The sequence below is a fragment of the Vanrija albida genome, assembly GCF_041260175.1.
Source record: "Vanrija albida strain AlHP1 chromosome Unknown contig_4, whole genome shotgun sequence".
Lineage (NCBI taxonomy): Eukaryota > Fungi > Basidiomycota > Tremellomycetes > Trichosporonales > Trichosporonaceae > Vanrija > Vanrija albida.
Genome location: NW_027191423.1, coordinates 2,249,901 through 2,267,224, shown reverse-complemented (window position 1 = coordinate 2,267,224; position 17,324 = coordinate 2,249,901). Strand labels below are relative to the sequence as shown.

The 17,324-nt window shown below is 64.7% G+C and overlaps 8 protein-coding genes across 8 annotated transcripts; 5 read left to right on the top strand and 3 right to left on the bottom strand.

The window, feature by feature from the left end:
• Positions 1-323: 323 nt before the first annotated feature.
• Positions 324-2,174, top strand: Q8F55_005616 (uncharacterized protein; the record flags this gene model as incomplete). Its single annotated transcript, XM_069354104.1, has 6 exons — positions 324-538; positions 576-665; positions 721-782; positions 817-1,416; positions 1,453-1,793; positions 1,839-2,174. 6 exons carry the CDS (start codon positions 324-326, stop codon positions 2,172-2,174), a joined length of 1,644 nt encoding a protein of 547 aa, XP_069208746.1.
• A 2,705-nt stretch (positions 2,175-4,879) lies between these two features.
• On the top strand, positions 4,880-5,774 carry Q8F55_005615 (uncharacterized protein; the record flags this gene model as incomplete). The annotated part of the gene is made up of 3 exons (XM_069354103.1): positions 4,880-5,083; positions 5,162-5,359; positions 5,397-5,774. 3 exons carry the CDS (start codon positions 4,880-4,882, stop codon positions 5,772-5,774), a joined length of 780 nt encoding a protein of 259 aa, XP_069208745.1.
• A 1,075-nt stretch (positions 5,775-6,849) lies between these two features.
• On the top strand, positions 6,850-7,754 carry Q8F55_005614 (uncharacterized protein; the record flags this gene model as incomplete). Its single annotated transcript, XM_069354102.1, has 3 exons — positions 6,850-7,038; positions 7,099-7,281; positions 7,329-7,754. 3 exons carry the CDS (start codon positions 6,850-6,852, stop codon positions 7,752-7,754), a joined length of 798 nt encoding a protein of 265 aa, XP_069208744.1.
• A 63-nt stretch (positions 7,755-7,817) lies between these two features.
• Positions 7,818-9,350, bottom strand: Q8F55_005613 (uncharacterized protein; the record flags this gene model as incomplete). Its single annotated transcript, XM_069354101.1, has 5 exons — positions 7,818-8,466; positions 8,509-8,863; positions 8,908-9,030; positions 9,066-9,204; positions 9,237-9,350. The coding sequence occupies 5 exons, from the start codon at positions 9,348-9,350 to the stop codon at positions 7,818-7,820; spliced, it is 1,380 nt and encodes a 459-aa protein (XP_069208743.1).
• Positions 9,351-10,480: 1,130 nt separating this feature from the next.
• QOR1_2 (quinone oxidoreductase) lies at positions 10,481-11,535 on the top strand (the record flags this gene model as incomplete). Its single annotated transcript, XM_069354100.1, has 2 exons — positions 10,481-10,824; positions 10,860-11,535. The coding sequence occupies 2 exons, from the start codon at positions 10,481-10,483 to the stop codon at positions 11,533-11,535; spliced, it is 1,020 nt and encodes a 339-aa protein (XP_069208742.1).
• Positions 11,536-11,683: 148 nt separating this feature from the next.
• Positions 11,684-13,192, bottom strand: Q8F55_005611 (uncharacterized protein; the record flags this gene model as incomplete). The annotated part of the gene is made up of 4 exons (XM_069354099.1): positions 11,684-12,610; positions 12,646-12,906; positions 12,945-13,067; positions 13,115-13,192. 4 exons carry the CDS (start codon positions 13,190-13,192, stop codon positions 11,684-11,686), a joined length of 1,389 nt encoding a protein of 462 aa, XP_069208741.1.
• A 1,884-nt stretch (positions 13,193-15,076) lies between these two features.
• On the top strand, positions 15,077-16,239 carry Q8F55_005610 (uncharacterized protein; the record flags this gene model as incomplete). The annotated part of the gene is made up of 4 exons (XM_069354098.1): positions 15,077-15,475; positions 15,532-15,702; positions 15,737-15,902; positions 15,935-16,239. The coding sequence occupies 4 exons, from the start codon at positions 15,077-15,079 to the stop codon at positions 16,237-16,239; spliced, it is 1,041 nt and encodes a 346-aa protein (XP_069208740.1).
• A 76-nt stretch (positions 16,240-16,315) lies between these two features.
• On the bottom strand, positions 16,316-17,218 carry Q8F55_005609 (uncharacterized protein; the record flags this gene model as incomplete). The annotated part of the gene is made up of 3 exons (XM_069354097.1): positions 16,316-16,505; positions 16,539-16,960; positions 17,021-17,218. 3 exons carry the CDS (start codon positions 17,216-17,218, stop codon positions 16,316-16,318), a joined length of 810 nt encoding a protein of 269 aa, XP_069208739.1.
• Positions 17,219-17,324: the final 106 nt, after the last annotated feature.

Sequence of the window (17,324 nt, the reverse complement as noted above, 5' to 3'; positions counted from 1 at the left end):
AGGCAACAGAGCAGAGCCGCACTGTGGCACTTGCAGCCAACCGGCGCCGGGCGACCGTTTCGTCGGCTCTCGCACCGGATCACGTGGCGCACGCTGGCAATAACACCAGCTCCATGCCTCGGATCCAGCCTATCGATCGATCGCTAAGGCCCCACGGAGAGACATCTGGGCCGCGCGGGTCTCCGGCCGCTGTCGCCGGCGCGATATTCATAGCGTGCCGCGGAGTATCTGCGGGTGTCAGCGAGCCTGTAAACACCGAGCCGCGATGCACTTAAAAGCCCTCAGCCCGCCGTGACCTCATATCCAGACCACCCCCATCCACCATGGCCACTGACCCACACACACTCGACACCAAGGACTCGCGCGCCTCGCACGTCGAGGACGCGAAGGGTGGCGACACACCCGCGACCCCCGCGGCAAGTGGCACGCAAGACCTCGCGGCCACGTTCTACGAGGAATATGCTGGCGAGGCCCGCGACATCGGCCCAGAGGAGAACAGGCGCGTGCTGTGGAAGATTGACCGGTACCTCATGCCCATGTGCGTTGGTCCTGTAGAGGCGCGCTGACGGGCACAGCATCTGCTACATCTACTTTTGCCAGCAGCTCGACAAGTCGACCCTGTCGTTTGCGAGCGTGTACGACTTGAAGCAGGCGGCCAACTTGCAGTGAGTGGCGAATGGGGTGGCACCTTGGCATCGTGTGGCGTGGCTCACCCCCCAGGGGACAGCAGTACGCGTGGCTCGGCTCGATCGTCTACTTTGCCCAGCTCGTCTTCCAGCCTCGTGAGTGCCCGCATATTGGCCGCGCTGACCCCAGTCTCGGTGTACGCGCTCGTGCGCTTCCCCGTCGACATCTGGATCTCGGGCTGCTTCCTCGCGTGGGGCGCGTCGCTGTGCATCATGACGGCCATGACGTCGTTCCCCGGCCTCGCGGTCATGCGCTTCTTCCTCGGCGGGTTCGAGGCGTCGATCGCGCCGTCCATGCTCATCGTCGTGTCCATGTGGTGGACGCGCCGCGAGCAGCCGCTGCGCAACAATATCTGGTACTCGACCAACGGCCTCGCCGCCATCCTCGGCTCGCTCATGTCCTGGGGCCTCGGACACACCAAGACGTCGCTGTACAAGTACCAGCTCATCTTCCTCGTGCCGGGCATCATCTCTGTCGCCCTCGCCATCCCCACGTTCTGGCTCTTCCCCCGCCACCCTGTCAAGGCGCGCTTCCTGTCCGAGGACGACAAGTACGTCGCGCTCGAGCGCATCCGCCTCAACAACACGGGCACGCAGAACACGCAGTTCAAGTGGTCCCAGGTGCGCGAGTGCCTCATCGACCCCAAGTCGTGGATGTGGCTCCTCATGATCTTCACCGTCAGCGTGGTGTCGGGCGGCATCACGACGTTTGGCCCTCTGATTCTCAAAGGTGGGAGCGGCACGGGGGAGCTAGGCTAACCCGCAGGCTTTGGCCTTTCGACGTTCGACACAATCCTGTACAACATGATTCCCGGCGGCATCTCCATCTTCACAAACATCGCCAGTGCGCTCATCATCCAATACACAAAGTACAAGGCGCCGGTGCTCTTCACCGCGTCGCTGTTCCCGCTTGCCGGCGCCGCGGCGCTCTTCACGATCCCGCACACGGCCGAGAACAAGAACAAGCTGCTCGCCGTCTACTTCATCCTCCAGGTGTTCCAGTGCATCACGCCCATCGTCTACTCGTGGTGCTTTGCCAACACGGCCGGACACACCAAGAAGACGACCATGACAGGCATGATGTACGTCGGCCTGTGTGTCGGAAACGTGAGTCGCCCTCCCCCTCCCCTGGCACCCGCTCACACGGCCCAGATCGTCGGCCCCCAGCTGTACAAGTCCCACCAGGCGCCAGAGTACAAGGAGGGCCTGCAGGCCAACCTCGTGTGCCTGTGTGCTCTCTCGGCACTCATCGTCGCGCAGACAGTGTATCTCAAGTACCTCAACCGCCGCAACGTCGCCCGCCGCCGCGCAAAGGGCAAGACGGGCCAGGTGCTCGACTACTCGCTCGAGGCGTCGAGCCGCTGGGCCGGTATCCGTGCCGACCAGGCCGCCAAGGACGCAGCCGAGGGCCACGAAGAGGAACACAACGCCCAGGCGTTCATGGACCTCACGGATTTCCAGAACGAGGATTTCATCTATTCGCTCTAGGGCGGCGGGGGTGATGGGTTGGGTTGGGTTTTGTTGGAAGCGGGAAGAATGTAAAAGGTTGTGCTGGTGTCCCGGCACTGTAACTGGGTGTTGCCTATGGTGCTGGACATTGTGAGCTCGGACGCGAGAGACACATCGGATTGTGCATAACCTACAACTCCGACGCTCGTCCCCTCAGGTGGGTTGCGGATGACTTCTCCACGATCAGCGGCAGCGGCGAAGAGAGCCCCGGAGAGCGATGGGCCGACCATAATCGCATATTTCGTGGCGGCAGTCAGCGGCAAAAACCAAATGAGCTGCTGGCGACACTGGACACTGACGATTTGTCCCCTGGCGTCGGATGTGGCACAGCTTTGGCAGCGATGGCTGGTGGTGCCTGCCACCACGCCGCGGCCGCTCCGAAGTCACAGAGCTGCGTCTGGACGCTCCAAGAAAATCATAGTCTACATCTCTACGTGTCTAGCGCGATGAAGGCGACTGTTCCGCGATCAAAGGCCCCGGTTGAGAGGGTGAGGAAGAGGGTTGAGCCGACCATGACCGCATACCGCGTGGCGACTGTCCACGACGTGTATTTGCACACTGGCGAACCGCACCCCTCCGCCCCTCCGTCATCGCATACACACGGTAGCATGGCCCGGAGCCGTTTGTTCTCCCTCCCCTCGTAGTAACACGCCACGTTGAGGCTCGCAACCCACACCCATAGGGGAAGCGTCATATTGTTGCTAGTCCCGGCCGCGACGCGCCTCAGCAGGACGGGGAAAAGGACCAGAGCGACCGCCCAGGCAGCGAGTGCCCTCCTGCGTTCGGCGGACATGGCTGCCACATCAAATAAGCGGGGAAGGTCCTGTGACGAGCCTTGGAGCGCGTACATGCCCGCAGAGGCAGCGAGGCCAGCCGCGCCCGCTTCGACGACCAGACGGAGTCTCACGAACGCGCCGACCCACATCGCGGCAATGCTGCCGATTGCCGCGGTGGCCAGGAGCCGGGCCAAAGTGCGTCGGCGGGTCGGGGTGAGATCGTTGTACTGGCGTCAGCAGGTGAGCATGATTCAGGTGAAACCTACTCAGAACGATGCGAGTACTGTCACCCAGGGGCCGTGCGCACTCTTGACTCCCTTCCGTTTTTGTCGCAATTCGACCTCGCACAGCATGGGGCAGACTGCCACGAAGGCGCCAAAGGGCAGAAACCCGACAGTTATTCCACGCTGGCCGAAGTTGTCGAAGTTGCGGACGCCGACCACTACCCACGCCATGAAGCCCGACGCCACGAGGAGAGCGATCACCACGTCCCGTGTCTCCGTGGTCTCGGAGGCCATGACCGGGCCGAGGGAAGGGGCGGCAGTCTTGGGGGCCGAGAGGGGAGGGCTTGATTCTGAGGCTGAGCTGCTGGGAGGCATAGTCGCTGTCAATGGTGTGGAATGATGTTTCGGACGTCTATGGAATGATGTTTCCGACATCCTCAGAAGACGACCATTAACCCCTGGCGTCGGATGTGGCACAGCTTTCGGAGGATGGCTACTCCCGCCTCGGGCTGCGCATGCCTGTCTGGGTTGGGGGTAGGCAGGTGGGCATGTGCAAGAGTGCGTCGCTGCCCATGGTGCTGCAACGAGACGGGTTTTCATGGTCAAGCCGAGCCGAGAGTATGAGGGTGCAAGCAAACGGACGTTTGACTCGCGGCCGCCACTTTTGAGTCCCTTGTGTGTGGGCATCTCAGGCGGGAGATACACGCTCAGACTGGTGGCCCGGACTGGATCGGGTCGTTCATAGACTACAAATCTAGCGTCGCCGTCGCCCATCGACTCAGCTGGGTGAAGACGAGTAGAGAGATGCAGAGGGGGGGAGGAGACGATTCGATATCCCTGGTGTAGGAGGTTTGTCCTCGACACAATGCTGTGCTACGCGTGCCTGCATGGTGGCAACGGCCAACGATGTGGGTGGTGCAGGCGATGCGGCGGTGAGCCGTCTCGTCACTGTACAATGGGCATGGAGGGCAGCTCCGATGGGTAAGTTGAGGCCTGACAAGATAGGACGAGTATGGGTAGCAGATGAACATGAGCGATAGAGTTCAGAGAAACACGAGGCAAGGAGCATCGCGCCTTGACGACTTGGATGGTCGGACGTATGCCAGCTTGGGACTGCTGGTGCCCCTATAAGCTCGCCACACAGTATTCAAAAACCAAATAACAAAACATTGGCGTCCCAATGGTGCGGGTTTCTCACGTTCCCTAACGGTGCGGGTTTTTCACGTTCCCTAACGGTGCGGGTTTTTCACGTTCCTTACACGGTGAGGGGTTTTCATGTGCCCTAACAGTGAGGGTTTCTCATGTGTCCTAACAGCGTCTCTCGGGATCGAACCGAGGTCACCCACATTATTTCAGTGGTCTAAGTGGTAATCATACCACTCAGGCAACGCGTTGAGTCGTTACTGGTCCAATGCCCTCTGCCTTTTCACCAGCATGCCTGTGGAGACTTCCCGTATCCAACCATCGGGGCAATCCCCTGGTGTAGCAGGCTACATTCCAATGGCACCTCGACGACGGCGCAACTTGGGAGCAACCATGCCGTGCGATGCGTGCGTGCGTGCATGGATACAGCGCCACCCACATGCTTTGCAACGTGCTTGCTCTCGTGTACATGTACTGATGCACTGACTGACCCTCATCAACTCGACCCCAACCCACGCCCAACCTTAGCACTGCAGTCGCCATGAGTTCAGCGACAACCTCGTACTGGTGGCGGGAGATTGCCCCCCTTCTTCCCCCCACCGTTCTCCTCTGCGGGTACATCGGCTTCGCACAGTACTACTTCCCCGCATACTCGGGATTCGCGATGTCCCTCCCCACGGGCATCATCATGGCAGGGTTCCTACTACTGGTGCACCGCCAGCGGAGCCAGGCCATGGCGAGCAAGGTAGATGCCACTGCGCCACCGTTCTCAGCCCTCAGCTCCCTTCTGGTACGCGCGCGCCGCCTCCAACGCTGACCCCAGCACGACGACCTCGCGGACGTGCGCCGTCGCGTCGCTGCGCGCGCAAGCGCCGTGCTCGTCCTCGGGGGCATCGTCACCGAGTGGTACGGCGTGTGGGTGAACAACACGGGCCTCGTGCTCGCGGGCATGGCGCTGGGGCTTGCCGCCACCGCCGGGCTGTACCACGCCGAGACGGGCTCGCTGGACCCGCTGCTGAGGGTATGTGCCACCCGCCGCGTGTAACCACTGACGCCAGCGCGCGCGGCGCATCCTCGGCCCCTTGGCGACCGAGAGCCGGGTGTACTTCGCCGGCGCGGTCATAACGGCACTCTTCACCTTCTCCTTCGTCATGGTACACTTGTGGGAGCAGGGCCCCACGGCCGACACACCCTGGTCCCTGCTCATGGCTTGCGCCTTGTGCACTGGCACCGTCATTGGCACCGTCATCACCCACCGCGAGCGCCAGCGGGCTGACACGACGAGCGAGTGTACCTGCCCGGCCGAGAAAGGCTGTGTGTGCCAGCCGCAACCCGACGCCGACGCCGGCACCGGCGCCCAGATCACCGTGGCAGGGTCGTACGCCTACATGGTGCTCCTGTCGGGCGTCCAGTGTCCCACGAACGTGCACTCGTAGCACACCAAGACCGGTGTGTGTTGCGCCTTTGCGAGTCTTCATGTACTGCCCACTCTGGATCTCGACCATGTAGCATCCGAACCTTGCCCGGCCGGTATGCTCAAAGACACCGCAGTGTCCCTGACCGGGCCGTGCGCCTCTGCGAGCTGGGCTGGCGGGTCGATTGTACCTCTCGTTGGATGTATCTCGGTTATCAAAGAATGGGGTCGGCGGCGGGTGGGGTGGGTAGGCAGTGGCGCCCAGCCCGTGGTCGGTGACCGAGATCGAGCCCGTAGCTGCGGCTGTCAACACCAGCCTGGATCAACAAGCAGAGGCTTGATGTCGGCACTGTCCTCGTGTCCGCAAAGTCCAGAGGGCCAACTGTTCACCTACGTACCTACATACGTCACACCACGGGGAGGTAGGCACGCGCGATGTTTCCTTTGCCCCTGCAGACGTACGGGGCACTGCTGCTACCAGACGGTGAGGTCGATCTGGTCCAACTGCTTCCCCGTGCGGCTCCCCCCAACCCCACGTCTCCAACGAGGTGACAGGCACGTGAGTGAAAAGGTTAAATCGCGCGTGCGTACAGTTACCGTAGCTTGCTGTCCTTGCTACCTCGGCCCGCATTTAGCTCAGGCTGCCGGGGAGACTGACTCCTGACGTCGGAGCCAACGCTCCCGCTCATGTGCCCTCGGACCCCGGTCTCCAGGAGGATGGATTTACCTTCAACGTTTAATGCCGGAGTTTCACCTGTGACAAGAAAATGACGACTCGTGCGATTCCAGCGTTGGAGCTTGAGATCACAGGGGGCGCGGGGAGGTAATAAAGTTAGGAGTTGGGTTCCAGAGTGCCCAGAGCACATGTAGGGGACTGGTGAGGTGTAAGAACGCGCCGTCCCTCTCAAGTGTTTCAGCAGCATAGCACCGGGGGGGAGAGGGGGGGGGGAGGGAGCATGGCACCACTCGGGGGATGTATAACAGCCGCAAGCGGCGTGTACATCGTGCGGCATCCCCTCCCCCCCGGCTCTACATTCCCACCAAGCCAGCTAGTAGGTATGTGGATCGCGAGCACAGCGCCTGACCTCGTAGCCAACATGATCTCCAAGGAAGCCCAGACGCGGATTTGGTCCGTCGCCATCGTGATAGTGTATACCGCGTACGCAATGTGGGCGCTGGCAGTGATGGGGCGGTACAGCGGGCTCGCGACCTTTGGCCCAGTGTGCGCCTTGGTCTTCTTCGTCGTCCTGTTCGAGGACGGCGAGAAGGTGTCGTTTCCCCCGCCGGTGAGTCGAGCGCGCCGGGTCCCGCCACGAGTCCCGACCACCGTCCTGACACTCCCGCAGTTCACGCACCCCAACGCCGGCAAGGCCGTGGCATGGACCGCCATGCTCGTCACCACGGCGTCGCTCGTGGCAGGATGGTACTCGCTCTGCGAGGTCAACATGCTCGGCATCGCCCTGTCGCACAACACCGGTCTGCTCGCCATGGCCGTGCTGTTCTTTGTCGAGACGAACATGTGGCCCGGCGTGAGTGTCTCTGCGTGGGAGGATAAGACACGGCTGACAGGACGCAGCTCGCGAGCTTTGCGACCATGTCGCCCAACCGGCGCAAGGTGGTCGTGGCCCGCGCCATTCAGTTTGGCTGGCTCCCCATCGCGGTGCACTACGCACTCACGTACCACGGCGACTGGACGCTGCCCGTTATCGGCATGGTCGCCTGCGTCATGTGCGCGCTTGGCGGCGCCTTCGCCGAGTACTACACCCGCCGCGAGGCCGAGCACATCGAGGAGATGCGCGCGTCGCTGCCCTTGGTGAATGAGAAGGCGGCGCTGCCTCTGGTGAATGAGAAGGGCGGAGACGTCGAGACTGCCGTCGAGAAGCCGGTGACCGCCATGTCGACCCGCTACGCCATCTGCATCGCCATCTCGTTCGTCACGACCCTCCTGTCGGCCATTGTCCAGTCTCGCTCCCTTCGCAGCGAGCTGCCCAACCCGCTGTAGCCATGATGATTTAGATATGATGTGTATGATGCCTATGTATGATGTAACGCCACGCCACGCCGCCTACACAGAGTTCGAGTTGTCATTGCACGACCACGGCCCGCCGCCGGCCGACGAGTCGATGACATCCAGCACCGACCCGTACGTGCCGGCGACGGTGATGAAGATGCCGAGGAGGGTGCAGAGGATGTTGAGGGCGAGCTCTGCGCGGCGCGACCACTGTCTCCGCTCGTCGTCGGACGCGGAGCGCCAGTTGTCGTGCCACCACAGGAAGATGTACGGCCAGATGCCGACGGTGGGGATGATGACGGCGCCGACGAGCGAGATGATGCTGCCAAAGTTGGGGATGGCGCTGGCAATGACATAGCCCAGGACGACGTTGCCAAACATGCACGCGAACCATGTGGCAAAGTGCGTCGGCGAGTTGGACGTGAGGTGCGGGCTGCCCTTGAGGATGAGCACGAACCAGTGCTTGCCGGCGCAGTGGCAGAAGAGGGTGAGGGTCGCGACGAGCGCGGGCAGCGCGATGCCGTACGACACCTTCTTCATGAGCGGGCCGGCGGACCCGAGCGCCGGCGACGACACGTACTGCCCGCAGTAGGCGTACACGACGCCCCCGATGACGAGGTAGAGCACCGTGATGATGGTCATGGACGAGACCATGGCGCGGTTGAACCGGCGCGGGTCGCGCATCTCGGACGCGATGTTCCAGCTGGCGGCATCAGCGCTGCCTCCCGCCCGGGGAGCCACTCACAACATGGGCGTCGCGCCGTAGCTGAATAGAATCGTGCTCACGCCGGCGATGGCCTGCGCGAATGTCGGGTGCGCGACGGCGAGCACGCCCTTGTCCCACGGCCCGGTGGGCGGCGCGGCGGCCGGCCGGTCCTGGCGCCCGACGGCGCCGGCGAGCGTGAGCACGGCCGCGAGGAGCGAGATGAGGCCCGCCCAGCCGATCCACGCCACCGAGCCGAGGGTGCGCACGCTGCCCACGACGAGGCCGGCAGCGGCGGCGACAAACACGAAGATGGCGGTGCACGCGCCGTGGGTCGACACGGCGTTGAGCCCGATCGACAGGCTGACGATCGCCGACGACGTGATGAGCATGTAGTCTGGGACGTCAGCCGAGCCCGAGTGCCCGAACGCCACGACGCACAGAGACCGAGGCACGCGTTGGTCAGGTGCTGGACCACGGGGCCGCCGACGACCCGGCCGGCGTCGGCGAGCCCGTACACCTCTGGGTGGCGGAGCTTGAAGCGCCCGACGTGGGACGCGCAGTCTGGCGTGTCAGCGCGGTTGGCTCCGCTCGCTTACACGTCGTGAGCGCCATCATGGCCAGGACGCAGATGATGCCCGGCACAATGCCGAACGTGTGCAGCACGCTCGGGATCGTGAGCACGCCGAGGCCGAAGTTTGTCTTTGTGAGGAGGACGAGCGCGCCGAGCCCAGACACCTGGCGTCAGTGCGGCCCGGGAGGCTGCTCACATTGCGGTAGTTTGGCCCGTCGTCTGTAATGTCGCCGAACACGTCGTCGGTGATCACGGGCGCGCGGCGGCCCTTCTCGGCGTCTGGCGCGGGGCTTGATGTTCTAGAGTCCATCGTGGGTAGAGTGTATGGAACAAGAGCTCGACCAGCAGCGTTATGTACATGCCCGCTCACCAGGCGCTCACCACCCCCCGCGACGCAGCTTACATGAACTCGGGCGAGTTCGACGACGTCGATATCATCTTTCCCCTCGGCTACCTGAGGAAAACAACAAAACATGATTCACCGGTCGAGTCGATTCGGCCGAAATTTTATCAGGATCCACAGGGACTGACAAGAGCCGGTGCGAAGATAAAGAGCGGGCTCGGAGCATGCATCGCGTGTTGGCCCAGTTAGGCGAAAGGTATTGCATAGCAGCCGGCCAAGGTTTGGGGGGGTCGCGGGGGCCGAGTCAACGCGTCGGGGGAGGACCGCGGGCGAGGCGGTTGGCAAGCGCACGGGCGAGCCACATGGCCGAATGCTGCGGATCATAGTTGCTGAGTCTGAGACATTACTCCGACGCCAGAGCAGAGCGCGGGGCACAGAGCATGGTGCGCGGGGCTGCGGAGGAGGCTTAGGTGTGTGTCCATACATACGGACAGCGGGGGTGGACTGACAAAGGAGCAAGCGCTCGCTGTGTCCCCTTGCGCCGTGCAGGATCAAGTTGTCGGGACGCCCCCACCGTCTGTCGGCACCTGTAAGCGGCACCATGCATACTCGCCAGTTCGGAGCATCGCATCTCACGGCCCAGCCCCCACGCTTCAAGCGCACGCATCTTTTATTCCCCCAGTCGTGTGTGTCATGCGCGGCACACAATACGGCTGGAGGAGGCAAGGCCTTACGCCGGCCGACCACACAGCACCAAGTGGCTATCTAAGCCATGTCGATCCGCTTGGCCTCCTGCCTGCCACGCGCCACTTGCTCGACAATGTCCACTGCCATGCTGCCACATGCTCGCGCCGCTGAATCAGTGACGCAGTCTGCCATATCCCAGATCCGCGGCCGCGCGGACCTCACAGATGTGTAAGCCCGGGCCAGGTCGCCGCACTACAGATAACAAGAGGCCGCATCATGCCGCACCTGGCTCCATGCCGCATCACGTCATTCCCACTCCATTCAGACGTCGCTCGCGGGCCGTATAAAGCCAGCTCGATGCCCCCTCTCCAGCCCGCCTACCCAACCTTTCCTCCCCACCGCACCCCACCATGGCCCTCCGCACCTCGCAGCGCATCTGGATCCTCAACAAGGCGCCGACCGGGCCCGTGACGTCTGAGACCTTCAAGCTCGAGACGCGCCCGCTCCCCGCGCTCTCGGCCGGCAAGCTGCTCGTGCAGGTGCAGTACATCTCCAACGACCCGGCCCAGCGTAACTTTATCGCGGCCGGCCCCAAGCCGCTCGTTGCCCCCGGCAACCCGATGCGCGCGTCGGCCGTCGCAAAGGTCCTCGAGAGCCAGAGCACAAAGTACAAGGCGGGCGACAGCGTCTTCGGCTACTTTGGCTGGACCGACTACAGCGTCGTCGACGAGTCGGCCGTCACTGCCCCCGCTGCGTGAGTGCGCTGTATTCCCAATCTGACAGCCGCAGCCAGCTCCCGGGCAAGCCGTACGCGTCCATCTCGCCGCTCGGGTTCACGTCGCTCACGGCGTACGCCGGCACGCTCGACGTGCTCGACGTCAAGCCCGAGCACACTGTCGTCGTGTCGGGCGCGGCTGGGGCCGTGGGCCAGGTGGTCGTCCAGCTCGCAAAGAACGTAAAGGGCGCCAAGCGGGTCATCGGCATCGCTGGCGACCCGGACAAGGTCGCGTACCTCAAGAGCATTGGCGCCGACGCCGCCGTCGACTACAAGGCCGCCGATTGGAAGGAGCAGCTCGCGGCGATTGTGGGCGCTGACGGCGTGGATCGGTTCTACGACAACGTTGGCGGCGACATCTTTGACCACCTGCTCACCGTGCTCAACCCGCACGGCCGGGTCGCACTCTGCGGCCAGATCACATCGTACAACGGCGAGTACACGCCGTTCCCCCATTTCGCCGACATCATCTCCAAGAGCATCACCATCCAGGGCTTCACCGTCTTCAACTACATCTCGCGCTGGGGCGAGGCTACCAAGGACCTCCGCCAGTTCATCGAGGACGGCAAGCTCAAGGTCGCAGAGTCTGAGACGGTCGTGCCCACCAAGATTGAGGACGTGCCCGCGACGTGGCTCCGCCTGTTCGAGGGCAAGAGCCGTGGAAAGCTCATTACACAGCTTGAGGAGTAGTAGGGATGGCCCTTCAGCCTTGGAAAATGCAGCAGCACAATGATTGTCACAAATGGCACCTTGATTACTTCATCGTGGTACAAGGAGCAGGAGCATCCCTAACTCTTCTGACAGCCCACACCCCCATGTGTATAAATACTAGTACACTCTACGGCGCCTCGACGTGCTGCACCACGGTCTTGTCCTTGGTGTCCTTGGTGTCCTTGGTGTCCTTGGCGTCCAGGTCGCGGATGGCGGCCTCATGCGCGTCCTTCTCAGCCTCCTCCGCCCCGTCCAGGTCCTTGACCCACATGGACCACACGCCGCGGCGGTTGCACTTGTGCGCCCACATGCCCATGCCGTAGAGCATGAGGGGGACAAAGCCGGTCATGGGGATGAGGAACGACAGGCGCGTCGACGTGACGTCGGCCAGCGCAGCCTGCATCGCCGGGTACGCCGCGCCGCCCGACACCCCGGCGCACAGCAGGCCGCCGCCGATCTTGGTGTACCCGCCGAGGTTTGAGACTGCGATCGAGTAGATGACGGGGTAGCAGGTCGACTCAAACAGGAAGATGATGAACAGGCAGCCGATGCCGGCCTTGCCGTGGAGCACGGACGTGAGGATGGAGAAGATGACGAGGCCGACGCCGTTGACGGCGAGCGAGAAGGCTGGGTCGACATAGCGCAGGTACGCGACGCCGATGAAGCGCCCGACGGTGAAGACGGCCTGGCACGCAGACAGGAGGTTGGCACCCATGGCTGCGTCGTACCCTCCCTGCTCGATGACGTAGAAGACGGTCATGGTGGCGACGGCGACCTGGGCGCCGACGTAGAACCACTCGGCGGCAAACCCGAACAGCGTGTGGCGCTGGCGGAGGAAGCCGCGCCAGCCCTGTTCCTCCATGATCTGCTCTTCTTCGGGCGTGACGTGCTGGCGCACCTCGGGCAGCTTGGCAAAGTACACGCCGATGTTGAGGAGGAGCGCAAAGACGGCGAGGGCGAGGTAGACGTATTGGACTGAGCCGAGCGAGTCCTTGTTGGACTCGTTGAAGAAGGCGTGCGCGCCGATCTGGGGGCCGACGACTGTGGCAATGCCCTGGGGGTCAGCGGTGCGACGGACAAGCAACCCACGTTGAACGCCTGTGCGAGCGTCAGGCGGAACCCGGCGTGCTTGGGCGGCCCGAGGACAGTGATGTACGTGTTGGCTGCGACCTCGAGCGTGGCGATGCCCGACCCGGCGAGGAAGGTGAACGCGACGAACATGCCATACTTGCCGAACTTGGCCGAGGGCCAGAAGAGGATGGCGCCGATGCTGAACAGGCCAAGGCCGATGTGGATACCCTTCTTGTACCCGAGCCTACGCATGACCCAGCCCATGGGCGGGGAGACGACCTAGCTCGTCAGCGGCTGCGCGCGACGGCGGAACCCACCAAATACGCAATAAAGTAGGAAAACTGCAGCAGTGTCGACTGGGTCTTTGTGAGGTTGAAGTTGTGCAGGAAGTGCTGGTTGAGCACGTCGAGCAGGCCGTACGACAGGCCCCAGAGGAAGAACTGGGGTGGTCAGCGTCGTCGGGGGCGTGGAGGAGAGCAGCACTCACGAACGATGTGACGAGGCTGAACGAGAAGATGAGCTGCCCGCGGGACAGCTGGGTGTAGTCCTGTGCTTCGACCGCCATGGTGAGTGATGGAGGTGGTTTGTGGAGCAGGGTTGTCGGTCGTGGGGGCCCAGTCAGCTGCCTCGCTGGGTGCCTTTTATCAAGCGAGCGCCGGCGGCATCAGCACCGGTGCAAACCAGCACGACACTCAGGATCCGACATGTCGGTTCATAGGCCTCCGCAGCTGCCCCGCCGCGGGGCTAGTGGGGCAGTGGGGAGAATGGGGTCGCGTCCCACGCTGTGAACAAACAAGCTCGGTGACTTGGCGCGTGGTAGTGGGCGGAGCGGCCGAGTGTCCGGCGACATTTGCGGCACGCTTCTGGAACCATGACGCAGACGCCGGGGCCTGGCCGGCCGTGGAGCGGACTGGGGTGCCGCCGGCTCGACTCGCCGCTCGCGGATGAGGCTGCACCGAGCTGCTGGGGCACGACACGGCGACTTGGCGGCTCGGCGTCGCGCGACATTGGAAAAATCTCGGGTTAGTGCTTGTGGTGGCGGCGGGGAGAGAACCGGGAATGGAAGAGATACACTCGGTCAGTCACCAAGGCTACTGGAAGCGCCAGATGGAGCAAGTCGTGTGTGTGTACGCGCCAAGCGGAGGCAGGTCCGCTCTTCCCCCGCTAACACTCGTTTCGGCACGGCTCACATGACGCTCCCCCGCGCAACCGGAACATGAGCCTTGACGGGGCAGAGTCCGCCGGCACGTGCTCCGCTCGACCGAGGGCGTGTGGAGAGCAGGTGCGGGACCCCGCCCGCCCCCTCTCTGGGTGTGGCATCGGCTGGAGATACGGGGTGGTGAGGACCGTGGCCCCGCCCGCGATCCCTCGGGCTGTGCGATCGGCTGGAGGTACGGCGTGGTGGCCGCCGTGATACGGGGTGGCGAGCGCCGTGGGCCCCGCTGTGATCCCTCGGCACGTCGTCGACCGAGCGGCAGGGCGTCCTTCGCTCCGAGCCGTCGTGTGGCCGGGAGTGGCGGCGGGCGGGCCGGCGGGCCAGCGGAGGAGGGCGGAGGCCGTCCGGTTTGTATCGCGCCACGTGGACCTGGGCGTGGCGACAGAGACCTGTGATGCGTGGCGACGGAAAGGACCATGAGCTGGGCCATGAGAGTGTGTAGCGCTGTAGGGCGTGAAAGCAAGCGCTGCATCCATGTTCGTTTCCTTGAGACCTTCTGAGGGCACTGCTACCACCCAGGAATGAGACGATTCACTCGAGAGCCCGAGCTCGCCGCGAGCCACTCCAGCGTACGGCAGGGGGAACGGTACGTCGGTGGGATACTCCCCACGCACAGTCGATCAACCCGGCGCGTCCTTGTGTGGTTCATTGCTCCTGGATGCCCGTCGGGTCGCTGGCCCCGTGAGTCCCAGCACCCCGGCATCCCCGGGATGAACCGCATCTCGACGACATGTACGGCATCGAGACGGGCCGCCTGCACGACCTCGGCGCCACGCGTGCCAGGAAGACTGTCCGAGTGGGTTGTTGGGCAAGGGCTGACGTGTATCGCGAAGTACTGCGACCATTGTGGCGGACAAGCCAGTCGCCGGCCAGGTGCTACACGCTGGTGCCACGCCATGCTGCCACACGCTGCGCCATGCATGCCGAGCTGCGCCGGCCGGCCCCGCACCCACCAAGAGCGACCCTCCTCACACATGCATGCACGCATGCACCGGTGTTGCCGCCCCTCGCCCCAGCGGACGCTCACCCAGGCGGCTAGATAAAGCGTCGGCTCAGCCGGGCGGCTAACAGGCGGCAAGCGAGCCGACGCATCGGGACGTCGGTCGTCGGTCGTCGGCGCTCGATGTGCGCGACACCTCTCCCATCGACTCCCATCTCCTCATAAGCATGCGCGCGACCACAGCACTAGCCAGCACCCTCGGGCGTGTCGTAGCCACCCCCACACAGCACAGCATGCCCCGCGCCCCCATCACGACCGCGGCCGTGCTCGTGCCGCTGCCGGAGCGCGCGCTCGCGCGCGTGCGCGCCGCCTTCCCCACGGTCCACTACCACCCCGACTTTAGCCTGCCGCCCGCCGTGCGGCCCGAGGTAGAGTACGTCTTCACGACGTGGGCTGGCCTCCCGGCCGACGTCGCGCTCGCCGACATCCCGAACGTGCGGCACATCCAGCTCGCGATGGCCGGCGCCGACAAGCTCCTCTCCTCCCCCGCCATCGCGGAGCTCGCGAGCGCCGGGGCCGGGCCCACAGTGTCCACGGCCAGCGGGACGCACGTGCTCTCCATCCCCCCGTGGGTCGTGGGCAACGTCATCAACCTGCTGCACCAGATGCCTGCGATGATCACCTTCGCGAGGGTGGGTTAGGGGCAGGCGCCGCTGACGGGCAGACACACGCACGCTGGGCGAGCGAGGCCGAGGTCGACGGCGCCGGAGGAGCATACTACGCGCGCTCGCTGCACGGCCGCACGGCCGGCATGCTGGGCTACGGCGCGCTGGGCCGCGAGGCGGCGCGCCTGCTCCGCGCGCACGGGATGCGCGTCGTCGCGGCCAACACGAGCGGGCGGAGCACGAGCGAGACGGAGGTGGGCTGGCGCGTGGGGCCAAGCTGACGGGCAGTACGTTATCCCTGGGACGGGCGACCCGGACGGCAGCGTGCCGGAGAGGTACTTCTCGACGCGGGACGCCGCGCAGCTCGACGAGTTCCTCGCCCAGACCGACGTGCTCGTGTGCAGCATGCCCAGCACGCCGGCGACGCGGGGCATGCTGACGGCGGAGAAGTTGGGTGAGTGGACCGCGCGATGCGGCTGACCCCAGCCAAGCTCCGCCCCGGCGCGCTCCTCGTCAACATTGGCCGCGGCGACCTCGTGTCCAGCGCCGACATCCTCGCCGCGCTCGACAACGGCACGCTGTTCGGCGCCGCGCTCGACGTGACTGACCCCGAGCCGCTGCCCCAGGGCCACGCGCTGTGGACGCACCCGCGCGCCATCGTCACCCCGCACCTCAGCGGCAATGCCGAGGGCGAGATGGACATTGCTACGGACATTGCGCTGGAGAATGCCAAGCGGGTGGAGCGTGGCGAGCGCCCGTTCAACGTCGTCGATCTGGCCAAGGGGTACTAGGCTCGTAGCCCGTAACATCTGTCGTGCATATCTAGTCTACGTCGTCTTGTCTCGGCCGCTACGGCCCACGCCCCGCCTACGCAAACTTCATCTTGCTCGTGCGGATGCGCAGCCCGAGCCCGGCGGCGATGAGGGGAATGCCGACGTAGAACGCGCCGACGCGCACGGGCGTGAACGCCGGCCCGCGCGAGAGCGCCCACGTCGAGTATCCGCCGGCGAGGAACGCAGTGGCGAGGGACAGAGCGATGAGGAGGTATCCCGAGAGTCTACCGTCAGCCCCGCCTCAGCGCCCAACTCACCGGTGGTACTTGTACACGGCCTTGGCCTTTGCGCCGCCGCCGAACGCCGCGCCCCCGCTCCACACGCTCAGCCCGCCGACGAGCGCCTGGACCAGCACCCACAGCAGGGTCGCGCACCCGAACCACGCGTGCCAGGTCGTGTAGTGCGCCGCGCCGTGCACCTCCTTGTTCCACCACATGCAGCTTGTGCCGATAGCCATGAGGGGCACGGCGAGGCCTGCGAGCAGCTGCTGGTGCGTGGCCAGCCGGGCGGCGCGCACGCCCGGCGGAGGGGTCGGCGGCTGCACGGGCGCGACGCCGAGCGCGAAGAGGGTGATCGCGAGCGCGTTGAGGGGCGGGTGCGGCGCGAACCAGCCGAGCGCGGAGACGTCGGCCGTCAGGACGAGCGCCCAGGTCAGCGGGAGGAAGAGGGCGATGCCGGTCTGGCGGGTTAGCTGGGGCACGGGAGGGGGTGGGGGGCAGGGGCGGAGGGGAGAGCTCACAGCAAGAAGCAGCAGGCTCCACCTGTCCCTTGTCGTCGGCGCCATGTCGAGTGCGCGCAGGCCAGAGGGCTTGGGCTCGTCGTCGTCGGGGTCGGCGAGCGCGATGCCGCCTGTCGTGTCGGGGTGCGGGTCAAAAGCAGCTTCGCCCTCGTCGAGCAGCGGGCGCTGCGTGTCTGAGCGGCGGCGGGGCGCGACCATGCGTGCGTGCGAGGAGGCGGCGAGGAGGAGTGGGGGTGGGGGTGCACGGTGATGGGGCGTTCGTGGGCGCGGGGTGGTGCAAATGCCCGGGTTATGACTGGTCCAG